Source organism: Dama dama, chromosome 33, assembly GCF_033118175.1.
Source record: "Dama dama isolate Ldn47 chromosome 33, ASM3311817v1, whole genome shotgun sequence".
In the NCBI taxonomy this organism is placed as follows: Eukaryota; Metazoa; Chordata; class Mammalia; order Artiodactyla; family Cervidae; genus Dama; species Dama dama.
The window spans coordinates 30,891,824-30,919,238 of record NC_083713.1 but is presented as its reverse complement, the minus strand read 5'-3'; the positions used below and the strand labels follow the sequence as shown (position 1 = coordinate 30,919,238).

The 27,415-nt window shown below is 41.5% G+C and overlaps 1 protein-coding gene across 3 annotated transcripts in view; it reads right to left on the bottom strand.

Annotated features, from left to right (window-relative positions):
• STK39 (serine/threonine kinase 39) overlaps window positions 1-27,415 on the bottom strand; it is a 307,047-nt gene that overhangs the window by 174,302 nt on the left and 105,330 nt on the right. For all 3 annotated transcript variants that reach the window (XM_061135654.1, XM_061135653.1, XM_061135655.1), the window contains exons 6-10: window positions 16,349-16,458; window positions 15,988-16,089; window positions 13,727-13,860; window positions 5,098-5,146; window positions 4,930-4,995 (exon numbers count right to left, since the gene is read on the bottom strand). In XM_061135654.1, coding sequence (XP_060991637.1) covers window positions 4,930-4,995; window positions 5,098-5,146; window positions 13,727-13,860; window positions 15,988-16,089; window positions 16,349-16,458 — 461 coding nt within the window. The remainder of the gene's footprint in view (window positions 1-4,929; window positions 4,996-5,097; window positions 5,147-13,726; window positions 13,861-15,987; window positions 16,090-16,348; window positions 16,459-27,415) is intronic.

Here is a 27,415-nt window from a genome sequence, read left to right as displayed (position 1 = left end):
TCCTCCTGATAATCACTAACCATTTCTAACTTCTCAATTTCATAATTAAGAAAATTCAAACAATAAACCCTCCAGTGAGTCTACTTCCCATGAAAACACAGACAACCATATTAAAAAGATATACTGTGTATTGTCTCCCCACTTCATCCCTTCTCTGGCCAACATACTTTTCGGCTAAGCAGCTGGCATTTAGACAGGCTGCCCCTGTCCTGCCATCAGAGAGCTTTAGCCACAGCAAGTGTATGAATATGAGTGTGAGTGTGTGGGGACTCAAGGTTTATTTCACAAACATAGAGCAAAGATGTCAGCCAACTCTGATGCTCCTGCAGGAAGTGCAGAGAGTCCTAAGCATCTGCATCTGATTCTAACAGAATGATTTACACCTCTTCCACCCAGCGATTCCAGGAATGTTAATGATGGAACAAAACTCAGTCAAGCTTTCAAACACCAAAGGACAGCTGGAGACAGGCCCTAAAAAAGCCACATGAGAAGAAAATAAAGCCTTTTCATCTCATGCACAAGGATAAGGAATAAGTTGAAAAGTTATACAGTGGCACTTACTCTGTTCTCCTGGGTCATTATTACCATGTTCTCACTTAGAATTTACAGTGTCCTATGGTCCAGAAACACCAAATGTCTCATTACCCTTCACCACATTCCTGAGGTCAGAAAGAATTTCCATTTCACAGACAGAAAAATCAAGGTGAGAGAAAATTAAGCACTTTCTTGGTGGTCCAGGGGTTAAGAATCTGCCTGCCAATGCAGGGGACACAGGTTGGATCCCCGGTCGGGGAAGATTCCACAACTGAGCCCATGCAACACAGCTACTGAGCCCGCGCACCTAGAGCCTAGGGTCTGCAACCAGAGGCCCTGCAACTAGATAAAGCACACATGCAGCAAAAGACCCAACATAGCCATAAGTGAATAAAACTGATCCCCGAACAATACTATCTCTCAGCAAAAGAAACTCGAATGGACCAAATACTCTGCCTCCAGAGAAAAAAAAAAACAAAAACAAATATCCTTAATTTCTGAAGTTACTTCTACATCCAAAAAATCAAAATCATTTTATGTCACTAAATTACTAGAGAAGACACACTGGTGTGTCTCTATTTTTTAATGTGCTTTTCCTGATTTAGTGGAGTCATTCTGGGTACAGACAAGATCACCTACCCATGTGGAATTATGTGGCTTTCAACTAATGCTTCACATTTGGGGCAATCATGAATATGAGAAGCCTCTTTCTCTCTCACGCCAAAAGACCGTATTGATAGGCTCCATAGGCCGTCCTAAGGGCAGCTGCAACACCAGTCCCTCTCTCTCTTAAATATGAGGGTTGTTCACGTTACAGAAAAACACGTGTTGAAAAACAGCTCTTAACTTGGATTACCAAAGGGAGGAACAGCAGAGATTATGGTTTATGACAACAAATTTCAAACAGCTTGGTTCCCGAAATGTCCAAGGCTTGGTCCACACATCCGGTTGTCATGTAAACACTGGTATATCAATGAAATATTTCTGTTTTAAAAACAACAAACTGAGGAGACAAAAATCAAGGGACTGACAAGGAGTAGCCGCTGAGGAACATATCCCCACCAAGAAACTAGAGAACAGTTACTAGGGGCACCACAGTGAACAGGAAGGGAGACAGCTGAGAAGATGCCAATAAAGACAAGTCCAAGAAAGGGTAACATAAATTACATTTACTTAAACACTTTAAGAACCTACATGTAAAGAGTCAACTATCCACAAAGGTTTTCAATTCACACGGTGATCAAAATAGTATTTACTTCCCAGTGGCCAAGCCCACATGTTTCAAATAAGGAACAGCATGGATGCTTATGAACATCACAAGCCCACGAGAAGGAGGGTGGTTTATTATTAACAGGAAGCCCAGGAACAAGTATGCACCAAGCATTTGAGAGGTTCAAGAGAGTGACAGAGTTTCAAATGGCTTTTCCTTGGCCCACTGAAGCATGCGTTCATTGAGTCAACAAACATTTGTGGGCACTTACTATGAACAAGACACGCATTTTGATGGATGGTGTCCTGGCTGGCATACCTGCCATGGAACCAAGGCAAGGAACGGTGTGTAGTTGAGAACCAGCTCACACTTTAAAATGAGAATTATGACAGGAAAACAGCCAACTTAATGAAGCTGGAGAGCCAGAATAACATTATTATGGGGCCCTTCTCTTTTCTATTATGATGTTTAAAGACCTAATTCACATTCTTCTCTGTGTGACTTTGAAATGTGTGGCCATTTTCCTTTTGAAGGAAAGAATGACAAGCCCTGAGGTTTAGGTCTCATATCAAGGAGCAAACAAACTTTGGAAAATCATCTCCCCAAAGGAGCTCTTTGTTATTTAAGATACACTCGAAATGAAATTTGGAATGCACAACACAATAATATGTAATCTAAACATTAAAACAAAGAAAAGTGACAGTCTGAACAGATTCTTTGCTGATAGAGTATCAAAGGAAAGTACGGGTTATGTAGTAAGAACTAGAGGTGCTTTAAGTTTGGCTGGAGTATACAATAGAGTTGACCTTTGAACAACACAAGTTTGATGTGCAAGTCCATTTACATATGGATTTTTTTCAGTAGTAAATACTACAGTACAACGCAATCCACAATTCAGTGAATCTGCAGTTACAGAGGAACCATATACACTGAGGGCAAACTATAAATTACACTCCGATTTTTGATTGCACAGAGGGTTGGCGTGCTGTTCAAGGGTCAATGGTATAAGGTGGGAAGTTGAAATGGTGCCATGAATTTAAGGCTAAGGAGCTTGCACTTTATTTGACAGGAAACTCCCCCCCCCACCCCCACCCCCACCATTTATTTGCTTTTGTTTAATTTTGGAAACCACTTTTGAGCAATTAAGTGACATGATTAGACAGTTAATCTTGCATTAGTGCCCAAGGAGGAATAGGGGTAGGAGAGTAGTTATTAACAGAAATCTACTGCAAATGTTCCATTAAAAACAGGAGGAAACATTCCAAGAAACAGTGCAGAAGGACACGTGGAGAGGACTTAGAAGACAAAGAAGGGGGCCTCTGATATAAGAATCACCCCAGGGTCCGGAGGACAGGTGACTCAGAGAGCAGCGCTAAACACAGCCAGGTGAGGTTTAGGAGGGAGAACAGCTTGGAAACACCGCACAAGGGGCCCAAGCTGGAGGTGCGAGGCTGGAGACCTGGGAAGGATGAGATCAGAGGGAAACCAAAACAAAGGCTTTTGGGGGCACAAGCTGTACAAGTTAGTGGCTTTCTAACAGCTCTCTTCACCTGTGGCTGACGGCTTAGTTATCTGATCAAAGGACCCCAGGCTAGACTCTGACACCCCAGGCAAACACTCTAGGCACCTCCTTAAGCCTTCTGGATGGAGTCCCCGCACTCTGGTGGGTACTCTGACTTTCTGTTGCCTCACACGGAAGCTCTGGCTTCTCTATGCTGCCCCTTGGGAGGTGTCACTCTGATGCTGCTGCTGCTAAGTCACTTCAGTCGTGTCCGACTCTGTGCGACCCCATAGATGGCAGCCCACCAGGCTCCCCGTCCCTGGGATTCTCCAGGCAAGAACACTGGAGTGGGTTGCCATTTCCTTCTCCAATGCATGAAAGTGAAAAGTGAAAGTGCAGTCACTCAGTCGAGTCCAACTGTTCGCAACCCCATGGACTATATAGCCTACCAGGCTCCTCCAGCCATGGGATTTCCCAAGCAAGAGTACTGGAGTGGGTTGCCATTGCCTTCTCCGTTCACTCTGATGGAATATTGCTGAATTTTCACTTTTCCTTCAGAGCCATCCCAGAGACCAGCCCTGCTCACGTCTCCACAATCAGGCCAGTGATCCCCCATCACCTGCCCAGACTCACAGCCTGAGAACCAGTCCATTCCAAAGAATTCTGCAGGTCTAGGAGACAGGCTCAGATACCCACACAAGATGGGTCATTTCTTGAAGTCTATTTTAAAATCTAATATTTAAAGCAATTTGAAAGCATCGGCTAAATGTATTTCATACCCAGTGATTTAAAAAAGCAGTGTCTAGACATTAACAGTCCAAGTTACTAACACCTAGGTATCCTGAGATGCAACCTCTCATGCATATATTTCTTGGCCAATTTTATTTACAGAGCAGATAACTTAAATTCACATCAACTTCCCCTGTAAGTATTAATTGTAAAAAGGAAATAAAAAGAAACTTCCCCTTTCTAAATCTGTGCCTACATCAATATTTTAAATTTAAACATCTAATACAATTTTAAAATCAAACTAAACCAAACCAAATCTGAGGTTAAATTTTGTTAAGTTTCATACCATAATAAAATCTGTCATTATAAATTATAAAAACTCTGGGTCAACACATAAACACACTCACACATACATACCATTTTTAAAAAATCTAAAACCCAGGTTTTTTTGGTAATTATTAACATAATTTAGTTAACATAGCATAGACTACAGAAAAAATCAAGGTCTTTTATGAGAAAAGAAACTATGTCACTCAGATATTCAAAATAACCATTAAAAATGAAAGTTTTGTTTTTCGTTTTGTCATTTCAAGCTGATTAAAAATGACTGTTCATCTTCGGTAAAATCCACCCCCCAAAAAAGATATTCAAAGATATTTTGCCTCTCCAGTGTTTTAGTCTCAACACAAGCCCCTCCCCTCCGAACTTTAAGCAAAGCCAATAAATGGAAAAATGAAATCATTTTTGAGTTTCACATTGTTTCTACACCCAAACACATAGCTGCAGCCTGAGGTAACCAAAAGGCAAAATGCAGTTATCTGAGTAATCACTAACCCAGTAATCTCTAAATACACACCCTGATTATGTGGAAATCTTTTTCTTATTCTTCTACAGGCTCCACTTCCCTGGGTGGGGGAGAGGCTCCCACCGGGGCAAGAATGCTTCTGGCGCTTACCTTTTTGGCTCTTTGGGCTATGTCTGGTGTTCTTGTAAGCAGCTTTTCAATCAGGTACTCTCTGTTCTGCAAAACAAATATTCCCAAGGTTTGACATCAAATATGATACACTGAAATTTGTAGAGATTTTAAAAATAGCAGATTGACTTGGGTTTTTAAGCATGTTACCTTGGCTTTCTGGAAGAATTTGCATTTTAAAAGTTCTGCTGCTGTAGGCCTGAAAGATCAATAATAAATTAGAGTTGAAACAATGACCAGTCAATAAAGACACTGCCTTGATGAAACACCTTAATTCTAGAGTCTTTCTGGAAAACCAGTTTCAGGAATAGCAAACCACAGACTAAATTCACCGTAAGCTGGCACCAAATAGACTGGCGCCGATTTTCCAGTTCTTTTCAAACACCTCTACTGCAAAACACATAAACTCCAGTAAGTTAAATATTTGGGGCATGATCAACTTTCCATCCTCCATCCTTACACTTCACTAAGTGAATGCAGGGTTTCTAAAAGGTGGCAGGCTGACACGTCTGTGAGCTAAATCCCTGTATTTATTCAGAAGCAGTACAAGCGGTGGTATGACCCTATCAAGGAAACTATGTCCACAGTGTTCTACGATTCTCCACGAGCGGCGGTCACGAGCGGCGGTGTCTGCGAGGGCGACCACGTGTGTGTAACAAGCTCTATCCGCTCACCAAGTCACCCTGTCTAAAGTGGACTTGGACTACTGTTTTTCAAGGGAACATAAATGTGACAGTGATTAAAGAATGCAAATTCATTTAAAAGCATTAAACAATCAGACTAGTCTGATTGTTTCCTCATGTGTCACTTAACTTGTTTCTCTGTCCTGTATTTCCGATAAACTGACAGTTGGGTCTGAAGGCCCGGCTAGGTTGACACAAGTATTTGGGGGAAGAAGACTTCATAGATGATGCAAACTGTAATTCCTGCAGCACGTGGGAGCCACACGATGACAGGTTATTTCACCGGGACAGATGTTACGTTGAACCATGTGGTCCCCAGGCCCGAGGTCTCTCCAACGTAAATTTGCCCCACTGCAACTGGCAAGTATTGTTAGACAATACTTTGCCATGATATGCATATCCTGTCCTGGAGAATCTTTCACCTGCTGGTTTTAGCATCTTTGCCTTAAATAGTTATTTCATTGGAGGTGGCAGAACATTGATTTTTCTACTTCTATCATTCCTTCTATATTTAGCAACTGGCACTCTTCCACAAAGAACCACTTTCTTTATCAATAGGTCCTGCAGGCATGCAGGAAGAATCACATAAACCTAGAGGACAGACAGTCAACAAGATAACTGGGCTGCTCTCTTAAAAAAGTTGGTGTCATAGAAGAAAAGGGGAGACGTGAGGGGACAGTTTTAGATGAAAACGTACTTAAACATAAAACTAAAAGCAATGTGTGACCCCTCCTGAGTTTTGAATTTTAAGAGCAGAAGAAGCTACAGGAGACATTTAGAAATAGAGATGGGTGAATGTGCTAGGCAGCGGACAATTTTAGGAAATTTCTGTTCATTTCCTTAGGTGTGGAAAAGTATTTTGGCGATGGAGGAATGTGTCTTTATTTGGAGGGAATGCAAGCTGATGTCGTAAGTTTGTTCCTTATTTTCTGTTCAGCCAATAAAATGTAGATAAATAGGGACAGCAGATATCAGAAATGTGAATAACTGTTGAATCTAGGTGTTTACGTAGACATAAACACTGTATTGTTTTCTCATCTTTTCTGTATGTTTTAAATTTTTCATAATTAAAAAAACTGGGAGGAGGGAGGGAAGCCTAACTGAGTATCATTAGGTCTCTTTTCAGGCAGTGATTGTCGAAGGGCCTAAGACCACTGTGCTACGGAATCCAAGTTCACAGGGAGTCCTCACACTTGAAGAGACTGGAAACCAGTGCTCTGAACCAGGAAGCCCCACTAAAATGTTTGCAGGGACCCAGCATATAAAAGAACTAGGGAACGTCATCTGGCTCAATGGTGAACAAACTGTGAGTCTGCAGGGGCCATAAACTGCATTTCTGTGCAAAGAAATTTTCTCTTTAAATTGTTATTGTGCTTTTCCTCATATTTCAAGTGGAACACTGGTTACAAGTACCTAACAAAGAACCCCAAATGGCCACAGCCAATGCAACCAGCAGCCTCTAATTGCTCATTTCTTTGAGTAAATAAAGGTCTATATGACAGGTGGGCCACGCTCGCTTTACATTCTGTGTTCCACATTCCTTGGTAAGTTGATTCAAATTCAGGAATTTTTACCTTGGACCTTGTTTCTGTACTTTGCTTACCAGGCACTAAAACTAAAAAGGATAACTGAAGTGATTTAACTTTGGTTGCTTTTTTTTTTTTAACGTAGACTACTCTTAAGAGATCACTGATAGTTTTTGCTTCCAGAAACTGCAAATTCATCCTTTCATACTCTCAGTAAGTATGCAATGAGCACCTGCTATTTGTCAGGTATCATGCTAGATACCAGGCACACTCTGATGATGATGACAGACATAAACACCACCCTCGTCAGCTTACAATCTGGCAGATAAGAGACTGTGCTGTCAGGCAGTGAGAGGATGGTCAGAACATTCAAACACATGTATTGCATTTGTGGGAAGGAAACGGCTACTGAGAGAACATACAGAACCATTACACAAGGGACTGAGTATGTTTGGCAACTTACGCTGTGAAACCAAATTTCAAAAACCAAGACACGCACAAAATAACCTAGATTTAATTTTTTTCAGTGAAAAGAAAGGAAACCTAAGAAAATTAAGATGATGAAGGAACTCAAGGCCACTCTTTTGGTTGAAATCCTCCACTCCTCTGGTCAAAGGGCCTCCCTGGTGGCTCGGACGGTAAAGAATCCGCCTGCCATGTGGGAGACCTGGGTTCAGTCCCTGGGTTGGGAAAATTCCCTGGAGAAGAGAACGGCTACCCACTCCAGTGTTCTTGCCTGGAGAACTCCATGGACAGAGGCGCCTGGTGGGCTCCAGTCCATAGGGTTGCAGAGAGTCAAACATGACTGAGCCACTTAGACTTTCACTTTTTTTCTGGTCAATACTGTTTTGACACAGTCTCCTGGCTAGGCTGTCTGCCACTTCTCTCTTCCTCATTCCAACCCACCATCCACACTGCTCCCTAGCTGGCTTCTAAACAAAAATATTTTCTTATCCCTCCTAAAGGATTTTAGTGGCCTGAGATCCCAACTCCTCTAGCCTCACTTCCCATCGTGCCCCACGTCAACTTATCCTCCAAACACAGGGACAGTCTCACCCACACCTTGCTCTTTCATGACAAAGCACACAGCTCTGCTTCAGAATTTTTCATAACCAACTGGCACACCCTTGCTTATCCATCAAGAACCCATTTAAATGGCATCCATCTTCCAAGATACTTCTCCCAGCTCCTACAAATAGAATTCATCACTCACATACCAATCCACCCACACTCATTTTGCAATGATCTGTTTCTGTATCTTCCTGCCTCCACCTCACTAGGTTATAAGCCCTTCCAAGGAAGGGACCACACAGTGTTCATTTTTTTGTATCCCCAAAGCTTAACACAGACCACAAAACTGCTATAGCTCAATTTCATGCCAGAATCAAATACGGGGTAAAAGTGATGCTACTAGACATCTGAGCACCAAACTCCACGCAGTGGAGGCACTGAGGAGGAAAGTCACAAATGCCTTCCTTTCTCCTCTAAACCCCCACCCTCCTCACTTCTGCTTACCAAGGTCAAGTGTAGGACCTATGTAAAGAGAAGGCTGGGAAATGCCAGATATACCTGGAGATGAAGGAAGGCAAAAGCAGAAGGGGGAGGCAGAGGATGAGACGGTCAGATGGCATCACCAACTCAAAGGACAGGAATTTGAGCAAACTCCAAGAGATAGTGGAGGACAGAGGAGCCTGCAACATGGGCCTGCAAAGCATTGGACATGACTGAGTGACTGAACACAACAACAACCTGCAGATACAGGACTGGAACTACGCTTCCTTCCCCAGCAAGGTCATTTCTGTGGTAATCAAGACTGTAAAGGGGAAGAGCATGCTGAAGAGAAGACTCTGTTCTCTGAACTCTACTCTTAACTCCATCAACAGATACAGAAACACAGTGACATGAGAAATGAGAAGTCATTTAAAAAGCCACATTCCTTTTTTAACAGGATTAATATTTAAATAATAGGTGACCTCGACTCTATAAAGAGAAGAGCTAAATAGCAGATCCCTTTGTAGTTGAATTCTACATATGCTAAACTACCTCCATAAAAAGTTTGGAAAAGTAGAAGTAGGAGGAATGATGAAAATGAGGAAGGGAAGAAAGTGAGAGAAGGTATGAGAAAAACCAGGATGCATGCTGTCCATTTGATTTTAGGGTTTTTATATGTTTTGCATGTTTTAGTCTTATGTTATAGAGATTACTATGTGTGTATGTGCTCAGTAGGGTCCAACTCTTTGCGACCCCATGGACTGCAGCCTGCCTGGCTCCTCTGTCCATGGGATTTCCCAGGCAAGAATACTGGAGTGGGTTGCCATTTCGTTCTCCAGGGGATCTTCCCGACCTAGGGATCAAACCCACATCTCCTATATTGGCAGGTGGATTCTTGACCACTGAGCCACCTGGGAAGCCCATGGAGATTACTAGTGAAGGGTTAAGGCAGGAACCAACAATGCTGCCTGCCTTTTAGCCAAGTAGAAAGAATTCTGCAAGCATTGTTATGTCTTACAAGGCCACTAACAATTATCAAGCAATACAATATTACAAGCAAACACCATATTATGAGAAATGCTAAAATTCCATACCAGCAACTGTAATGATGGCCTAGGCTTTGAATAATGATTCAATTTTAAATCCTTAAAAACAATGCAGAAGGAGACTGCAAGCACCAACATTCTCAGAAGAAAATCCCTTAAAGGCTTCAAATACATATGGATAAGCCAAAGTCCACCAAGACTTAAAATAATGTTCAAAGGATTCAGGATGAATATGATACAGTTTAAATAGTTCTGAAAATTTGTATTTTAACTTCTAACAATACATTGACCTCCAGCAGAGTTGTATTTCTCACCCTGCGCCCGCCAAAGAAATATTTAAGTTTTATTTGTTTCCAATGGATTCATCTATGCAACATCCACTCCTTTGCGGATGGAAAAATGTGCCCAAAAAACACTAGTTATTTTTATAGTTGCCATCCATATGAAACATGTAGCCTCTAAGAGAAAGGATTTTTTTTTTTTTTTTTTTTAAGAATAGCAAAATGTTCTGCTATGCAAATATAAGCAGATCTTTGTCTATGCAAATGCAGGGCACAGACTTGGATGAGGCAAAGAACTCTGACACCCGGCTCTCAGGCAATGGGACATTCCAAGAGTTCCTGAGGTTGACAGAAAGCACAGCTCCTTCTCAGCTAGCCTGAGGGCCCTCACACTGCAATGATTCCGTCCTGGTCACTGTTACCCAGTGATATGTTTTCACTCATTGCTAAAAAAGGCACTCAGTAACGCCAAGATGTTGGTACCAGTTAACTGCTTTTAGACTGCAAGTAGAAGATCTATATGCTGGCAACAGAAATAAATATAATGATCAAAACTCCTGCCTTCACTCCTCTCAACCCACTACAATCTGGTTTGGCTCTGAAATTCTTTTCAAGGAGTCTAAATCATCCCCAAATTGCAAGTTCCCCATTGCTTGCAGGTGTTCAAGAAATACCACTGAGTATGTAATGCAGACCAGTCACTGTTGACAGAAAGACAGAAAGATGAGAGGCACAGACTCTCCTTCTAAAAACCTAAGGAAATTGGACATGTAAGTCAATTAATCTACATCACACAGTAAGTGCTACAAGAGACACATTTACCTTCAAATACTGTAGAAACTAGAAGCTGCAATGACTCCACTGGTCAGGAAAAAAAAACAGGTAAATAATGAAGAAAGAAAGAAAATGGCAATCCCAATTTCATGAATACTTAGAAATACTCAGGCACTGTGTTCTCTGCTTTAAATGCACTATCTTGTTCCATCCCCATAGCAACCCTATGACCTGATGTTATTAGGCCCATTTTACAGACAAGGAAACTAAGGCACACAGATGATGAGGAAGTAGGGCTAGGACTCTCACCCAAATGTATCTAACTTTGAGAATATGGGGCCTTTGAACTAAGTGGTGAAAGACAGGTGGAGAGGAGAGAAGAGAAGAGGAAAAACATTTGGACAATATAAGCAAAGGCAGAGAAGACAGGAAATATTCACTCTTTCAGACATTCACAACAATTAAATGTTTACTTATTAATTCAGTCACAAATACATATTTTAACAGTATCCTGTATAATAAATAATTCAACAATTATAATACTGTTTTCTTCCACCCTCACATCTCCCGAATCATTTTTACCCAAACTTCCTACACTGTTTTTTCATTACAAGAATGAAACACCTGGGAAGTTGATGCACCACTAATAATCTCTGTTATAGAGGACAATCGTACAACAGTGAGAAGATTATGTCATAGAGAAAACACCTTTTAAAAAGTCCTTAAACTACTCATACTTTGTAAATCAATATCATTACTAAGAGAGTACTCTGAGGGAAAGACGTAAGAATTTGAATATCTGCTGAACAGGTCTTTTCTAAAAGTTTTGTCGTCATTATTTAGTGGGGCGACGGGAACCTGACATTTGAGCTCATGTAACAAATTAAACCTGGAAACACTTTCAAGATTATTGAGAAAAACAGATGGAATATCAAATATAAAGTATGATGGTCTATTTTGACAAAATTATGAGTCTCCTAAAGGGTTATATTTTCATATCAGTAAGTACACTAACAATTCTGTGTATGTTCAGTCGCTCAGTTGTGTCTGACTTTCTGTGACCCCATGGACTGTAGCCTGCCAGGCTCCTCTACCCATGGGACTATCGAGGCAACAATACTGGAGTAGATTGCCAAATTTCTTCCTCCAGAGGACCTTCCTGACCCAGAGATCAAACACGTGTGTTCTGCGTTGGAAGGAGGATTCTTTACCACTGAGCGACCTGGGAAACCCAACAATTCCACCCTCCAGAATCTTTTACCAAAATAGCTGGAATTGTGATTACCCATCACTACCACCAGATGGGATCTCAACTAGGAATCACAAAGACCATCAGTTACAATCTAGTGCTAAAGGGGAGGACAAGTTTTTCTCTCACTGGGGTTTGGAGGGGCAAGTTCTGTTTTCCTTGCCAAAAGCTTACGTTTGGAGATGACACCAAATACAAGAGGAACGTAAGCAAGTCTTGCATCCCTGTTACAACAAATGATTTCAGGACGCTTAACAGCAAAGAGTCCTTGAACCTGGCTTCATGAGAAAGGTGACTGACATAGAGAAGCTTCAAGGCAAGTTCAAGGGCTTCCCTGATAGCTCAGTTGGTAAAGAAGCCACCTGCAATGCAGGAGACCCTGGTTCGACTCCTGGGTTGGGAAAATCTGCTGGAGAAAGGATAGGGATCCACTCCAGTACTCTTGGGCTTCCTTTGTGGCTCAGCTGGTAAAAACTTTGCCTGCAACGCAGGAGATGTGGGTTCGATTCCAGGGTTGGAAAGATCCCCTGGAGAAGGGAAAGGCTACCCTCTCCATTAGTCTTGTCTGGAGAATTCCATGGACCAAACAGTCCATGGGGTCACAAAGAGTCGGATACGACTGAGCAACTTTTGCTTCTTCTTCTTCAAGGCAAATTCAGTGAACATAAAAGAAGTCACTACAAAGAACAGGTAACAAATGGAAAGTGTGTTTATTCTAGAGAAGGGCAGCCAACTCAAACAGTAGCTCACTGTGTAAAAGCAAAAGGCTCAAGTTTCCTCAGGAACTGAAAAACAAAGGAATCCTTCGAAAAGCAGGTCCTCCCCTGAACAAGAAAGTTCCAGAAGAGAAGCCAGTTTTGACATTCTGGGATATGAGCATCAAATCAGAGGGCTGGATGGCTGAGGGTAGCCAGAAACTTCTCAGCAGCCTCTCCAGGTGTGTGATCCATGTAGCGGTGTGTGAGGACACAGCCGCACACAGCCCAGCACCACAAAGGGAGGCTGTTCTGTGACGGGGCGTGCTCCCTTCCTGTCACGAATCTTCCTAAGTGACAAAGGACACTGGGCTCCACTCTTCACTACCCAGGATACTTCAAAATCCCAGAGAGGGAGAAGGAAGAGACAAATTCAGAAAACAGACATGCCACAGTGCAGGGCAATAACCCAAGACTAAAGAGGAAATACTAAAGTTAATTTAAAACCATTTGCTTCTGTTTATATGATTAATCTTTTGAATGTAAAAATGTTAATCTTCTTTACTGATAATCTTTTAAAACAGCACAAACAACTTGTTCCGCAACTCAAAGGAAGCTCATGCAAAATTCAATAGCTCTGCCTGGTTTAGACTGGAGCTGGCAGGATATTCAAATCCTGAGAGGTCAGCTCAACCTACACAGTGCAGAATATTAGCTCAGCTCCTGAATGCGCTGCTGCCAACTGCTTCTGATTTCTGTTTTACTTCATTTCCTTTGCTGACAGAGCCCACACCTAACAAGCACAGCCAATCTTATTAACACTGAAAATTTCCCTCTGTCTCTCCCTGGTCCTCGCTCACTCCTGTCCCTCCCAGATTCAAGCTTCTACTAACAGGCTGGAAATCTGGGGACCAGAGCTGGATCTCCTTGAACTAGAAGTCCCGTCTGGGCACAGCCTTTCCCCATCCACAAACCACACTTCGTCAGGACTCCACCCAGCCATGGCCACTCACTCGTCACTCCATCTGACGTACCTTTTGGAGGGGTCCTTCTGAAGACACAGTGAAAGTAACTTTCTAAAAGACTTGCCATACTTTTTCATCATCTCCTTATCCTCTACTCCCGTTTCCAAAGTGGGTGGATCATTTTGCAAAGTCAGCATCAACACCTGCAGCAGAGACAAATGGGAAGACATGATCTCAGGACAGGCATTGCTTGCTACAAAAGAGGTTTTTTTTCATCAGTCTCAAAGACCCTCCTCCAGTAGGTACAAATTAAGTGCTTCGCCGTGATTTTCATTTTCTAGAAAACGTATATTCAAAGTATTCAGTTCCCTTTGCAAATCTCTTCACGGGCCCTTTAACCTTTTTTGTTATTCCATTGACAGAACTTATAAAATCTGCTCCATGTGTTAACATGACCTCCCAAAGGGGCCAGGACAGAGCTTCCTGGGAACTGGTTCTCACACAGCCTCAGGAGCACGTAGCCTCACAGCTCCAGCACCAGCTTAGTGCAGACAGGGGCTCTGTCTGAGAAACGGGGCGGGGGGGTGAAGAGAGAGGCCCAGGGCAGCAGGGAATGTTCATGTTTACAGGTCATTCCTAAGTAAGGAACTGCCCGTGCTCAAGGCTTCTGTAACACATTACTGGCCTTAAAAATAAATCCACAACATCCCAGGAGGTAACACATGATTTCCTTCTTTTTCTTAATGAGAAAACATACAGAAATACTTAACGGCTTGGCAAAACTGAGACACTGAAAGATAGCCAGGATACAACTAAGTTGCTAAAACCCATAACCAGGACAAAAGGCCATGCTGCTTCTGGAAAAGGACAAAACCAAATCAAAATACAGTTTTCACATCGGAAAGGTAAAAAAAAATTCCACTCTTTCACACTAATGTCAAAATTATTTGCTTTAAAAAAAAAAAAAAAGAGTAGACTTTGTAGCAAACTATTGACCTATAAAATGAAAAACTCATTAATGCATAAATCAGGCTTAATTTATGCAAATACTATAAAGCCAAGACTCTTTTCAAGTGCTTTCAGATGTGGGAAAAGATGAAGGATTAAAGTGACAGTTGATTGTTTGTAGAGGATAACAGCAATCCAAAGAAAAATGGGAAATCTGTCAGATCTGAAGAAGTCCTACAGGCCTTTAGGCCGGGATTAGCAATGTGATGGATTCAAGTGAAAAACACTAAAAAGTAGGGGGGAGAAAAAAGACCTAAGAAAAAATAATAGAGAAAAATCAGATAGAAGAAAAGTCTTCAGGGTTATTTCAGTGCTTTTTCCCTGAAAGGTCACTTCCATTGTTTACACCTCAATTTTAAATTTTCAGCTAATAAAATCAGGTGTGTACATGCAATCCCTGAATCTTATCTACATTAAAAATATGTATATTAAATATAGAGAAAGCAATGTAATAAACTATGCTACAATTTTAATAGGGGTTATCTGTGGTTAATGAGATTATGGATGATTATTTTATTTGTACTTCAACATTATCTACAACAAGAATGTTATTAACTTTTTAATCAGTAAGATTATTTAACTTTTTTAATCTTCAGTTTTGTTTTTATAAATCCTCCTAAGCTTTTCCAATAAAATTCTAGAAAAAAGTTGAAACAAACATACACCATATTCTCTGTAAAATACCTCCATAATTTCCACTCAAGCTATTTCAGCCTCAAAACAAAATCCAGCTGGATAAAACAGTCCTGACACCATCGCGTCAAAACTAACAGAAATGAAGATGTGGGCCAGTTAAAAGAATAACAAAAAAAAAATCTAAAAATAGTATCCAAATGTACATTAGTTCCTAAAAACACTGGGCTCCCTTACTTCAGATGAATTACCAACAGGACATCATGAGAACAAGAGTGAAACGTTATATATCATGGAAAAGAAAAAAAAAAAAAAAAGGCCTGAAAATCTGGAAATCCATCTGCAAAGATGATATCACTATAACCTATTTTTAGATTTTTCTTGGGGAGTCAGGGGTATTCTACCACAAAGATAGTAATGGCCAGCATTTGTCACAGCTATCAACCTCCATCGGCCAATCTGACCACATTCCTCTGCGCTATGAATGCAAAGCAGGCTTCAGGGCTGGGGACCAGGCTGCTTTTGTTCCATTCTGTCCACTGAGAACATCAGACAACATTTAACTCAGCTGCATCCCTCCACTAATTCTCCTTGGGTCTCAGAAAAAATGACTATGTTAAAGAGAATTAGCGAATGGATTCTGTTAAATCATCCTTCAAACCCGACATATTATTTCCGAGAGTAATTACTTTCATAGGAGGATACTTGTGATAAGGCGCTGCTCCTGTGGCTAGTTCGATGGCGGTTATTCCAAAACTCCACATGTCAGCCTTGAAGTCATAGCCTCTCACCTAAGAACAGAAGCAGGGAAAAAACACAATTATATGGCATAAATGCATGTTACACATGATGGGGGCGGGGGGGCTCCATATTATGTCAGAAGTCCACAGCTCTGTGTGCTCAACTTTGATATTACTTTGCAGCAATTGGGAATTAAACCTTACATGATGCATTCTAGTAAAACGTTTGATTTGAATGAAATGTTAGTGTATTAATGATATGTGCAACTATACTGTGTCAATCAAAACATTATTATTATTATTTTTTTACCTGTTCCATGACTTCAGGAGCCATCCAACACGGGGTGCCAACGAATGTTTTTCTTACTTTATTCCGGGTAACATCACCCCCCGTTGCTAGGAAAGCACTTACCCCAAAATCTGAAAGGGAAAAAAATATCACCCTCATTTTATATAACACATTATGGCTTACAAATTTTGACTTTATGAACATCTCTATTCCTGGAAGGCCTCATAATGGTGATGGAGTTGTCTCAGCCATATGCCTGGGCACTCCTGCCTTGCCACCCCCTACACTTCAGAGTATGCCCTCATCACAGGTCAGCAAGCCCAGTCCAAAAGCTCAGCATATCAAGTTATATTTTCTACCAAAAAGGCATCACAAGTCTTAACCAAACATAGAAGTTTGCGATAAAAATATAAACACTTTCCCAAAGCCCTAAACTAACTATAAAGGATCTTAGCTTTTAGAAAAAGGATCTTAGCTTTTAGCTATGATTCATTTTAGAAAATCATTTACAACACTGAAGACAGTAAAACTAGCATGTGTTTCTTTTTATGTTTTTCTTTTATCATGGTTATTTTCTAGCCTCTTTAATTATACATCATCAATGTTCAGGGAATGGATTTATTTTTTGAAATAAAGGATGAATAATATCCAACTTCCACATTCCCATGCACTTGCTCGAACAGTGCTCTGTAACATTCTAGCCAAAAACATAATGGCAACTCCACAAACCCAGATACATAAAGCCAACATGCCCAGGTTTGTCTACATGTAGCAATTAACACAAACGAAAAGCCCAGTCAGCGAAGATTGGTCTTTTTCCAATGTGTGCTTTCTGGATAGTTTTCATAGGTATAGATAGAAAGGTCTGTAGAATGAAATAATACTCTTCTTGATATCCATCATATTCTAGAAGTTCTTCTCGTGAGGCGATAAATTAATTAAGCATATTGTATATGTGTCTGCATTTATCCAAAAATGGCTTTATATGCAAAAGTAGAGAGGGAATGTTGCATTGCTGTGCTTAGTCGCTCAGCTGTGTCCAACTCTTTGTAGCCTGCCTGGCTCCTCTGTCCATGGGATTTCCCAAGCAAGAATACTGGAGTGAGTTGCCATTTCCTTCTCCAGGGGATCTTCCTGATCCAGGGGTCAAACCTGGGTCTCCCACATTGCAGGCAGATTCTTTACCATCTGAGCCGCCAGGGAAGCCCATATTATTTCTACACATACTGTATTTTCAAAGTGGAGAGAACTTAAGTGATTTGCTGCTAGTAAGCTTTTTCTAGGACATGATGCTAACATGGACTTAATCTTAAAATCAGCAGTACCCACGTCTCTTGCCTTTCCTGAATTGGCAGGTGGATTCTTTACCACTGCAGCATCTGAGAAGCTCATAGAGACAGAACATCCAATGATTATTAATTCATGAATTTGTGCTTAGATTTTTACTAATGGTTAAAATTAGTTAATAAGTTAAAAGATCAACTATCTAGAGCTAGTACAGACCTATCAGTAAGAGCCAATTCAAGGTCAGGTAAATAGTAATAAGGGTACCCACTCAATGGACACAAATTTGAGCAAACTCCAGGAAAAAGTGAAGGACAGGGAAGCCCGGCATGCTGCAGTTCAGGGGGGTCACAAAGAGTCGGACAAGACTTAGTGACTGAACAACAACAAATGGTAATAAAAACGGGGGGTCAGTACCTCAAAACACTGTAGCAGATTACACAGTGTGAGCCCCTTCAAACTGCTCTCACATAACTCTCCATAGCTGGGCCCTCTAGTGACTGCCAGGATGACGGCAATTACCAAAGAACATCAAGAGCAAACCAAGGTCAAACACTGGCATTTGTGTGAGATCTACATTATTGAGTTATGCAATAACACTGGAACCAGTTCTCTGAGTTGAAATCTGTTGACTGTTTCATTTTATTTACCTTTAAATGTACTCCACTCCCAACAGGATTACAACTTCAAGTAAAAGGACAAAAATTGACAAAGGGAGTCTTTATTTCAACTGCTGCTTTCATGTTAATAGTGAGCAAAAGTATATTCTAAAAATGTCATATACTTTAATTTGTACACATGTGCCAAACTCTATTTTAACTCTTACATTACAGTCAGAAAAAATAAAACTTTGTGAAAAGAAACCTCTAAAACCCATTGAACCAATCTTTTGCAAGTAGCAGGAGCTAACATTCATTCTCTTACAGAAGAGCTAGACGGAGTTATTCATTAGTAAGCATCTACCATATTGGCTAGAGGAAGAGACAATATGAGATAAAGCTTTTGAAAATATAAATTTCAACTTCACCTGTATTTCTGAAAAGAAGTTTAAAGTGAATCCAACATTCCATTTTTATTAAACTAACTTTGAAATATGATAATATTAAATAAATACATACCATCTGTAAATAATTAAGAATATGGGTAGAAATTGCTTTAAGGAAAAATAAATTCTTTTCCATGGAGCTGAAGCAACTCTATACCCAAATAAACATATATCTTCCTAAAAGATATAATCTAGATAAAAATCCATTACTAACATTGATTTTTAATTGCTTAAAAATAGCATCTGATTAGATCTTTTTAAAGCTCCAAAAATAGCTGAGAGAGATGTATAGTTGTAATTCATTACTGACAATACCTCTTCAATGTATTTTTCTGATCCACATATGTACTCACAGCCTCCACTTAGAACACTCACTTTTAAGTTATAAACAGATGATTAAATGTCTTAAAAGCTCAGAAGAAGAATTCCACAAGCAGAAAACACCAATCCTAACATCTGCTTGCCCTATGACTACAGAATAAAGGCACAGTTTGCTCCTAAGTATGGCCAGTGTATATAGAAAAAGATGTATATGTGCTGAGAAAGAGAACTTTTGGACTGAAGTATACAGCATGCTTGTGTAAACAGGAAGACAGGTACACTCTGTGTGGACAGCTCACATGAGACAAGTGGAAGAAGGTGATAGAGCACTAACGTTAAAGAGCGCCCTTGATTGCTGAGAGAGACCGCTAGACAGCTCAAGGGAGTGGAGCCAGATACACGTGGGTCAGAAACCACGAACATTTCTCTGGCAACATGGAATCAAAGGCTACACATAAAGTTCACCAGCCTCCAGGAATAACTGCATCTCACACCAGAAAGAATTCTGTCATCCTGTTAACAAAAGGTTCTCACGTCTTTTGAATCCATCCATTTCTCTCCTTCCCCACTGCTCTTGCTTTGGTTTAAGCCAAGATTCCTGTGGCTACCTTCTAACTCACCAGTGGCCTGGCTTTCCCCAGATCTAGCCTCAACCAGGCCCTTCTATGTCACAGACCCGAAGGCGCCTTAAAAGTCTTAAAGGCTCCCTGCTCTCCCAGGATCAAGTTAGAATCCCTCAGCACAACGTATTAACTCTGACTGTTCTTTCCTCTCCCACCTCATCTATCACTACTCCCAAATTATAACCTTGAGCCTGTGCGTGCTTGCTAAGTCACTTCAGTTATGTCCCACTCTGTGCGACCCTATGGACCATAGCCCACCAGGCTCCCCTGTCCATGGGATTCTCCAGGCAAGAATACTGGAGTGGGTTGCTGTACCCTCCTCCATAGGGTCTTCTCGAGCCAGAGATCAAACCCAAGTCTCTTAAGTCTACCCGCATTGGCAGGCGGGTTCTTTACCACTGGCGCCACCTGGGAAGTCCAGCCTTGAGCCCAGCCCTCCTAAACTACCTACTTTTAATTGCCTGAACCCACCACCATCCTTACCCTCAGCAGTGCAGCCTTTGTATTTGGATGATGCCTTTGCCTCTGAATCATCATCTCAACACAATGTTCCCTCCACTAAGGGCAGGACCATCAGCAGAGGACACTCTGCTGGGCCTCATTAATGACAGAACCATCTTCAGCATCCTAGCTTTTGGTGCCACAGGGCTTTTCCACAGCTGCTCTCTTTACTAGGAGTGGCTAGTTTAATATGCATTCATCACCTTTGCCTAATTTGTGACGTACAACTTCAGTGACTTTGGAATTGGCGTGTTTTGATATGTGAACGCTGCTGAGCCATAGGGAGGATCTGCAGGGTTTTGGGGTGTCACTACCTGATCTATAAAGTAGCAGAGCTGTCAGGGAACAGCACAGCTCTAAGGGACCAGGTACAGGATAGATAAGTGGTTAGACCAAACACTAAGCTATTCCCCAACTGTGTGACTCCAGCAAGGCACTTTACCTTTCTGGATCTCTGTTTTCAGGCTTCTTGGTAATGCTTGTTTTTACATTATTTTCACGTTTATAACACTCCCCTATTCCTTTTTACCATAGATAAAAATACTGTAAAATAATTGTTAGGTAGATCAATAAGCTACTGTTCTCTGCCTTTTAACTGAGCCGAGGGGAAGGCATTAATGATTTTACAGTGGTAAGTATAAAATATAAGAAGGTGATGCTGCAACTTCTCTGGCTGTCCAGCGGTCAAGTCCCCACACTTCCACTGCAGGGTGCACGCAGGTTCGACCCCTGGACCCCGTTTGGGGAACTAGGATCCCACACGCCACTCAGGCAAAGGGGGAAAAAAAAGGAAGGCTAAGCTTCCTGACCTTAAGAGAATTACCGTCAAGGAGGGAGAAGACATGAAACAGAGTAACGTGTAGAATCAAATGCTATGCTCTGCTGTCAGTGAAAAAGCAGAGGAGCGAGGATCCTAACAGTCAAGCAAGTCTCCATCTTAAAGCGAGCCTTGGACCTGGCCTTGGAGATGAGATTGAGATCTGGACAGATGAGCCCAAAAGGAAATGACATTCCAGACAAAGCAGCAATGAGCAAAGAGCAAGTGTTGAGCCAAGAAGAAAAGCTGTCCGACAGCTGCAAGGCTCAAAAATCCGAACACCCACAGGAGCCCAGGCAGGAATAGAAGGAGGGGAGAGGGTCCTGAAAACCAACAGCATGATCTCAATGATGAAAGGCACTTGATACCTCCCGGTGGAGGAGGACATTATGAAGTCCAGGGCCCTTCCCAGGAGCCCATTCTCAGTGTCTTCTAAATCAAGTCTCGACTATCCAGCTGTAGAAGAAAGTTGTCACAGAGGAAAAGGACCTCCGTTCTCCCAGAAAAAGCAAAACATCACAATCTCGATATATTAATAAAATCTCTTGTTTTTGCTGTTACTGACCACAAATTCAGTATATTAAAAAAAAAAAAAAAGATGGGAAAGTAAAATACAGCAATTCTGTCTGCCTGATTTAGCCTGCAAGACTTATCTGCCAGGGACTTCCCTGGTGGCTCAGTGGTAAAGAATCCACCTGCCAATGCAGGAGACATGGGTTCGATCCCTGATTCAGGAAGATCCCAGATGACCAAGGGCAACTGACCCCGTGACCCACGATTTCTGAGCCTGCGCTCGACAGCCTAAGAGCCGCAACTACTGAAGCAAGCGTGCCCTAGAGCGCGTGCTCCACAACACAAAGCCACACAGCCAGAAGCCTGAGCACGCAACAACAGAGTAGCCCTTGCTCTCCACAACTACAGAAAAGCCCATGCAGCAAAAAAGATCCAGTGCAGCCATAAATAAATAAAATTAAAAAAAAAAAAAAAAACTAATCTGCTGATTGTGTTATGTTTAAAATTTACCCAAAATACTTCAGTATACACCATGCAATGCTATATTTGTGGTACTGCAACCCAGGTGGTCGACTGGCATTCTGAGTCCAGGGTCTGGCAGCACTTGACTCAGGATGCCAGAGGCAGCTGTTAGAATTATTTTTGTTATCCATATCTAAGTATAGATGAGTAGGGGCCAGGTGAATGCCCAAAAGGGGCTATCGTTGGGGAAAACAGTCACCTGTTGACAGGCATGATGCATGTTAGAAACAGGTTTTCACTGGTGAAAGTCAAAATAGTGAGCACAGGGAGAGTGTGTAAAATATTTTAGATATACTCTCCATCTCACATGAACAGAAAGCAAGCATCCAGCCTGGCGTGTCTGCTTCAGGTAAATTTTCCATTCACGCAGGAAGCCAGAGAACAGGAATCTCCTTGATCTTACGGAACAAACTGTGAGAACCCTTTAGGGTTCTTGCTTGCTAACGAGTGGCAAAATTTGGTCTGAAACTTCATTTCCTTAAAACCTGGGAGTGACATTACGGGTGAGAAGCCCACCAGAACCTACCCCTAACATTTATAATACCTGCTAACATCTGCAAAAGGGAACCTGAGCTGGGCATTAAAAAAAAAAAAAAAAAAAGGCTAATTCCATTCCACACTTGGCTAGAGAGTAATGGAATCAACATTTGATAGCTCAGAGCTTCCTAAAATGTATTCAAAATGGGTTGCAACAGATACTAACCCCTGCAGATCTCCCAGTGGCTGGCTGGGGGTTTGAGGCAGTGGGAGTCACAGTAGCTAGCAGGGCCCTGGAACCTCGCTTTCCTCGGGGTTTGGAAAAGCCCAGAGGCACTGAGCTGATCAAAGAGCTCAACCACACAGTCGGAGTTCTCGGTATGGGAAACTGTGCTTGATCCGGTTACCACCCTAGACTACTGTTGCTTTCTCTCCAGTCAAGAGAACTGGGGAAAAGTAATCCCGCAGGGCTGTTCAGGAGAGGAGAAAGACTGGACACAGGGAAGACCGCAAGCACTGCCCAAGAATAAAGTCAACAGGGTCTATATCTGAACAGAGACACTGTCACAGGAAAGGATGAGACAAATTCTTAAGAAAATGTGATAATTTAATGAGTATTGGAACTAGAAAAAAGGAAAAAGTAAAAAACATGAAATGACTTGCCAATGACCACGCAGCAAGTTACTGAAGGTCTGAACAAAATGCACAGTCCTTCACAGAGGAGATTTGGCCACACAGCCCCAGGCTCCTTTGTGGGAAAATTCAGTATATTCTTCAGTACCAAAAAGAAAATATAAAAAAGGAATAATGGGGTTAATACTGAACAACGTCTGAGCTCACCCCTAAGTAAAAATCTAGTTGTGATTACCCAACATAGAAAAACTAGTTTGAGGCTTTCTGGTTAATCCTGAATGTCATATTTAGATCATCAAAAACAATCGCATCATAATTTGGTTTGATTCCCAGTTTTGTTTTTATTTTTCTCACGACAGACTCAAAACTTTACTCCTGAAACTGAAATGTACTTCTAAACACCCAGGACCATTTTCAGGGCTGCCATCATCCAGTCCTCATGAGTCCCACAGGTTTCCTTAAAATGAAATACCGCCAACATTGGTGAATAAAGAACATACAAAGAAGCACATTATGATTTAAATTATGCAAAATATAGTAATGGGTATAATATAGAATTAAGAAATATTTTCCTAATTGTTAGGAATTGCGTGGACAGTTGTTTTGTTTTAAACAACGTATTTAGTTTTGTATATTGTTTTTTTATTGGGTTGGCCAAAAGTTTCTTTGGTTTTAAAGTAAAAATAAGACATTTTTCAGTGTCACTAAAAACTTTTATTGAACAATGAACTCATTGTTTTGTTACACTATCTTCTGCCATTTTCCAGGCAACTTCATAATTTCATCTTCCCACAACTTTTTATTATTTTGAGCAAAGAACTGTTCCAGATATCTTTTACAGTCTTCCAGGGGATTGAATTTTTTCTCCATTAAGAGAATTTTGTAAAGACCAAAATAAGTGGAAATCTGAAGGTGCAATGTCTGGTAAATACGGTGGATGAATCAGAACTTCCCAGCCAAGCTATAACAGTTTTTGCCTAGTCATCAAAGAAACATGCAGTCTTACATTATCCTGATGGAAGATTATGTATTATCTGTTGACTAATGCTGAATGTTTTTCATCGAGTGTCGCTTTCAGTTGACCTAATTGGGAGCAGCACTTGCTGGAATTAATCTTGTTTGATTTTCCAGAAGGAGTTCACAATAGAGGACTCTTTCAATCCCACCATATACGCAACATCACATTCTTTGGATGAAGACTGGCCTTTGGTGTGGTTGTTGGTGGTTCATTTCACTTACCCCATCATCTTCTGCTCCTCATTACTGTACAGTATCCACTTCTCATTGCTGTCACAATTTGTTTTAAAAATGGAACATTTTCTTCATAGTTAAGTAGAGAATCACATGCGGAAATATGGTCAAGAAGGTTTTTTTCACTTAGCTTATGTGGAACCCAAACAAAAGGATGAACATAGCCAAGCTGGTACAAATGATTTTCAACACTTCATTTGGATATTTTGAGTATGTTGGCTATCTTCCATATGATATAATGTCGATTTTTTTTTTTTTTTTCAGAAAATTAACATCTTGACTTGATCACTATCAGCTTCAACTGGCCTACCCAACAGTGAAGCATCATCTAGCAAGAAATATCCAACATAAAACTTTTGCAAACCACTTTTGACATATTTGATCAGTCACAGTACCTTAGCCATCACTGCACAAATCTTTCTTGTTTTCATTTCAGCTGCATTTTTACCTCCCTTGAAATAATAAAGCATAATATGCTGAAAATGTTGCTATTTTTATTTCACCTTCAATGTTAAAATGGCTACACAAAAGTTCAATTTTGGTAAGTTTTTTTTTTTTTAATACACACTGATATAACAGCAGTCAAAATACAAGCTAACAAAATTATTTCAAATGAAGTTAAAGACAAAGCAGTACTAGAGCCATCTTATGGAAAAGAACGAATGCTTTGGCCAACCCAATAGTAAAATGTGTGTCAATGGTGCAGTGCCCCATCTATGTTCAGGAAGCGTTGGGTAAACACAATAATGTCCAACTGGAGTGGTTGTAGCTTTAATTTTACAGAACCTTGATTTAAACACAATACCAGTCTTCTAGTGAGAGCTAACATGGGGCAATATGACATTAAATAGAGTGACTACTACATGATCTAAACAACATGAATAGAAAAATTATGTTAAAGGCATCATCCTCTCTTTGCCAGTAACTCCAAGGTGCCCTTTCCACCCTCTGATTTTCTTGGTGAGCGAGTAAAAACACAGATCAGGGTAAATGAAGGCTTTAGTAATTACAGAATCAGAGGCATGCCTCCTCCAACTGCAAATCCAATTGTCTTTCTGAAGCACCGCTCTGATCACAGCCCTCTTCTGACTAAACTCTCTCCCTACAAGGCATCCGAAGTAAAACACGGCAAAATCCTGCGACATAATTCGTCCTGCATGTGGAAGCCAACAGTTTTCCAGCATTGTTCCCTTCTGACTGCAACACTTACCCCATTATCACACCCTTAAGCACGGTGCTTTTCACATTTTTAACTGCCCAAATTACTGTTTCTCAATTTTATTTTTTTTTTAATGTATAATTAAACCCAGCCTTTTCTACCAGTTTTTCTGCTTGCTTTATTTCTGTTTGTAAATTCAATAGGAACAACTTTTCACTCTCCTGGAGGTTTGCCATCTTCAGAGCGTCATCAGACCTCCAGGCACTAAAAGCCAAGTCGGTGTGGAAACAGAGGGGGAAGCGGGGGGTGCCAAGGGAAGCATCGCCTCATGCCTGCTGGGAATCCCTGAAACCAGGCAAGAGAAAGTGCAGGTCAGCATGGACGCAGATGGGCAGAGAGGATGCCTCAAATCCTCCAGGGGATGCAGCACCTCCGGGTGTAGCACTTGGCAAATCCAGGGCAAGAAGCAGAGCCCAGAGCCCAGGGGGCCAAGGCAGGATGTGGCAAGACCTACATTCACAGTGGCCGCCAACATTCCCTGGGCTGGTTTCCTTCTTGAAATAATGCCACTCTGCTCAAAGGCAAAGTTTTCCAACAGTGGTGTTTCATTGGACCTTGAGTATAAGCATAACTAAGTTAGAGGCCAAAGAGTGACATGCTTGGTGAGGAATACATGGCCCCTGTTCAGAGGCACACCATGGGGTCCCAATGATTCCCAGTGAGTCCCCATCAAGGACCCCGAAACCACAGGGAAGAGGAGAGGCACCAAGGGGGGGCACCGTGAGTAGGGAGGAGCCACATTTCTACCCTGAAAAGGTACTTTGGAATCAAACAGGCCTGCGTGTGATGCCATTTACACTCCCTGCTCATCCATTTAACTTCTCTGAGCAACAGTTGCACAAGTTGTACAATGAGGAGCACAGAACACATGTAGTAGTTTCTTCAGACTATGAGTCCTTGGCAGCATCCACTGCTGGCTGCCTACCCAACATCCACACCCTGCTCTCTACCAGCATCCTGACCAATCGTACAAGAGCTAAGTTCATCATGGCGTCTGGTCTGAGGGTCTGCCCTGGTCCTGGCCCATGGGATCCAAGGGGAATATGGCACAGACCTTGTGGGAAAATTTTCTGGCTGAACACAGAACCACCCTACAAAGGCTCCTTTCCCTGTCACATGAGGATGTGCAGAACAAAAAGTAGGAAAGAGCCCATGACCTCTGTGCTACCCATGGGCTTCTGCACCAACCCTGAAACTGACTAATGTCACATAGATCGTTAAATGTCCGTATTGCTCCATCCCCTGACAGTCAAGCACTCTGGTATTTGTATCCAAAGGCTACTTGATTCTTACAATCCCCTGTCTTTCTCCAGCCCAGCCATGTTTATTCAAACTTCCTGGCTGCTGTGGGTTAACCATTGCATCAGAGGCCAAAATCAATGCAATCCCCAAATGGACTTGGTAAAAATCAGCAAGAAAACAATTTAGCACACAGTGCAATTTTAGAGTTTTAAACAGTTCCAGCATTAAGCATGGCTTTTAATGCCAGAGGCACAAATCAAAACAAATAAATGCACAGGCGTCTCAAGGGGGGAAAAACATACTGCAAGAAGTGCCTAATTCACTTTTTGCCAATAGTTTCTGTTTGGGGCTATGCTTACATAAATGTTCCAGAAATGGAACAATACACTTCTAGGAAAATAGAAGTGAGACAAATCTTCAACACTCTTGCCTAGATTGTTACTATTCAAAATGGGGTCCAAACACAGCAGTGGAAGGAGAGGGTAGGATGAATTGAGAGAGTAGCATTGAAACACATACATCACCACATGTAAAACAGATAGCTAGTGGGAAGTAGGTGTATCACACAGGGAGCTCAAGCAGGTGCTCTGTGAAGACCTAGAGGGGTGGGATGGGGAAGCGGGTGAGAGGGAGGTTGAAG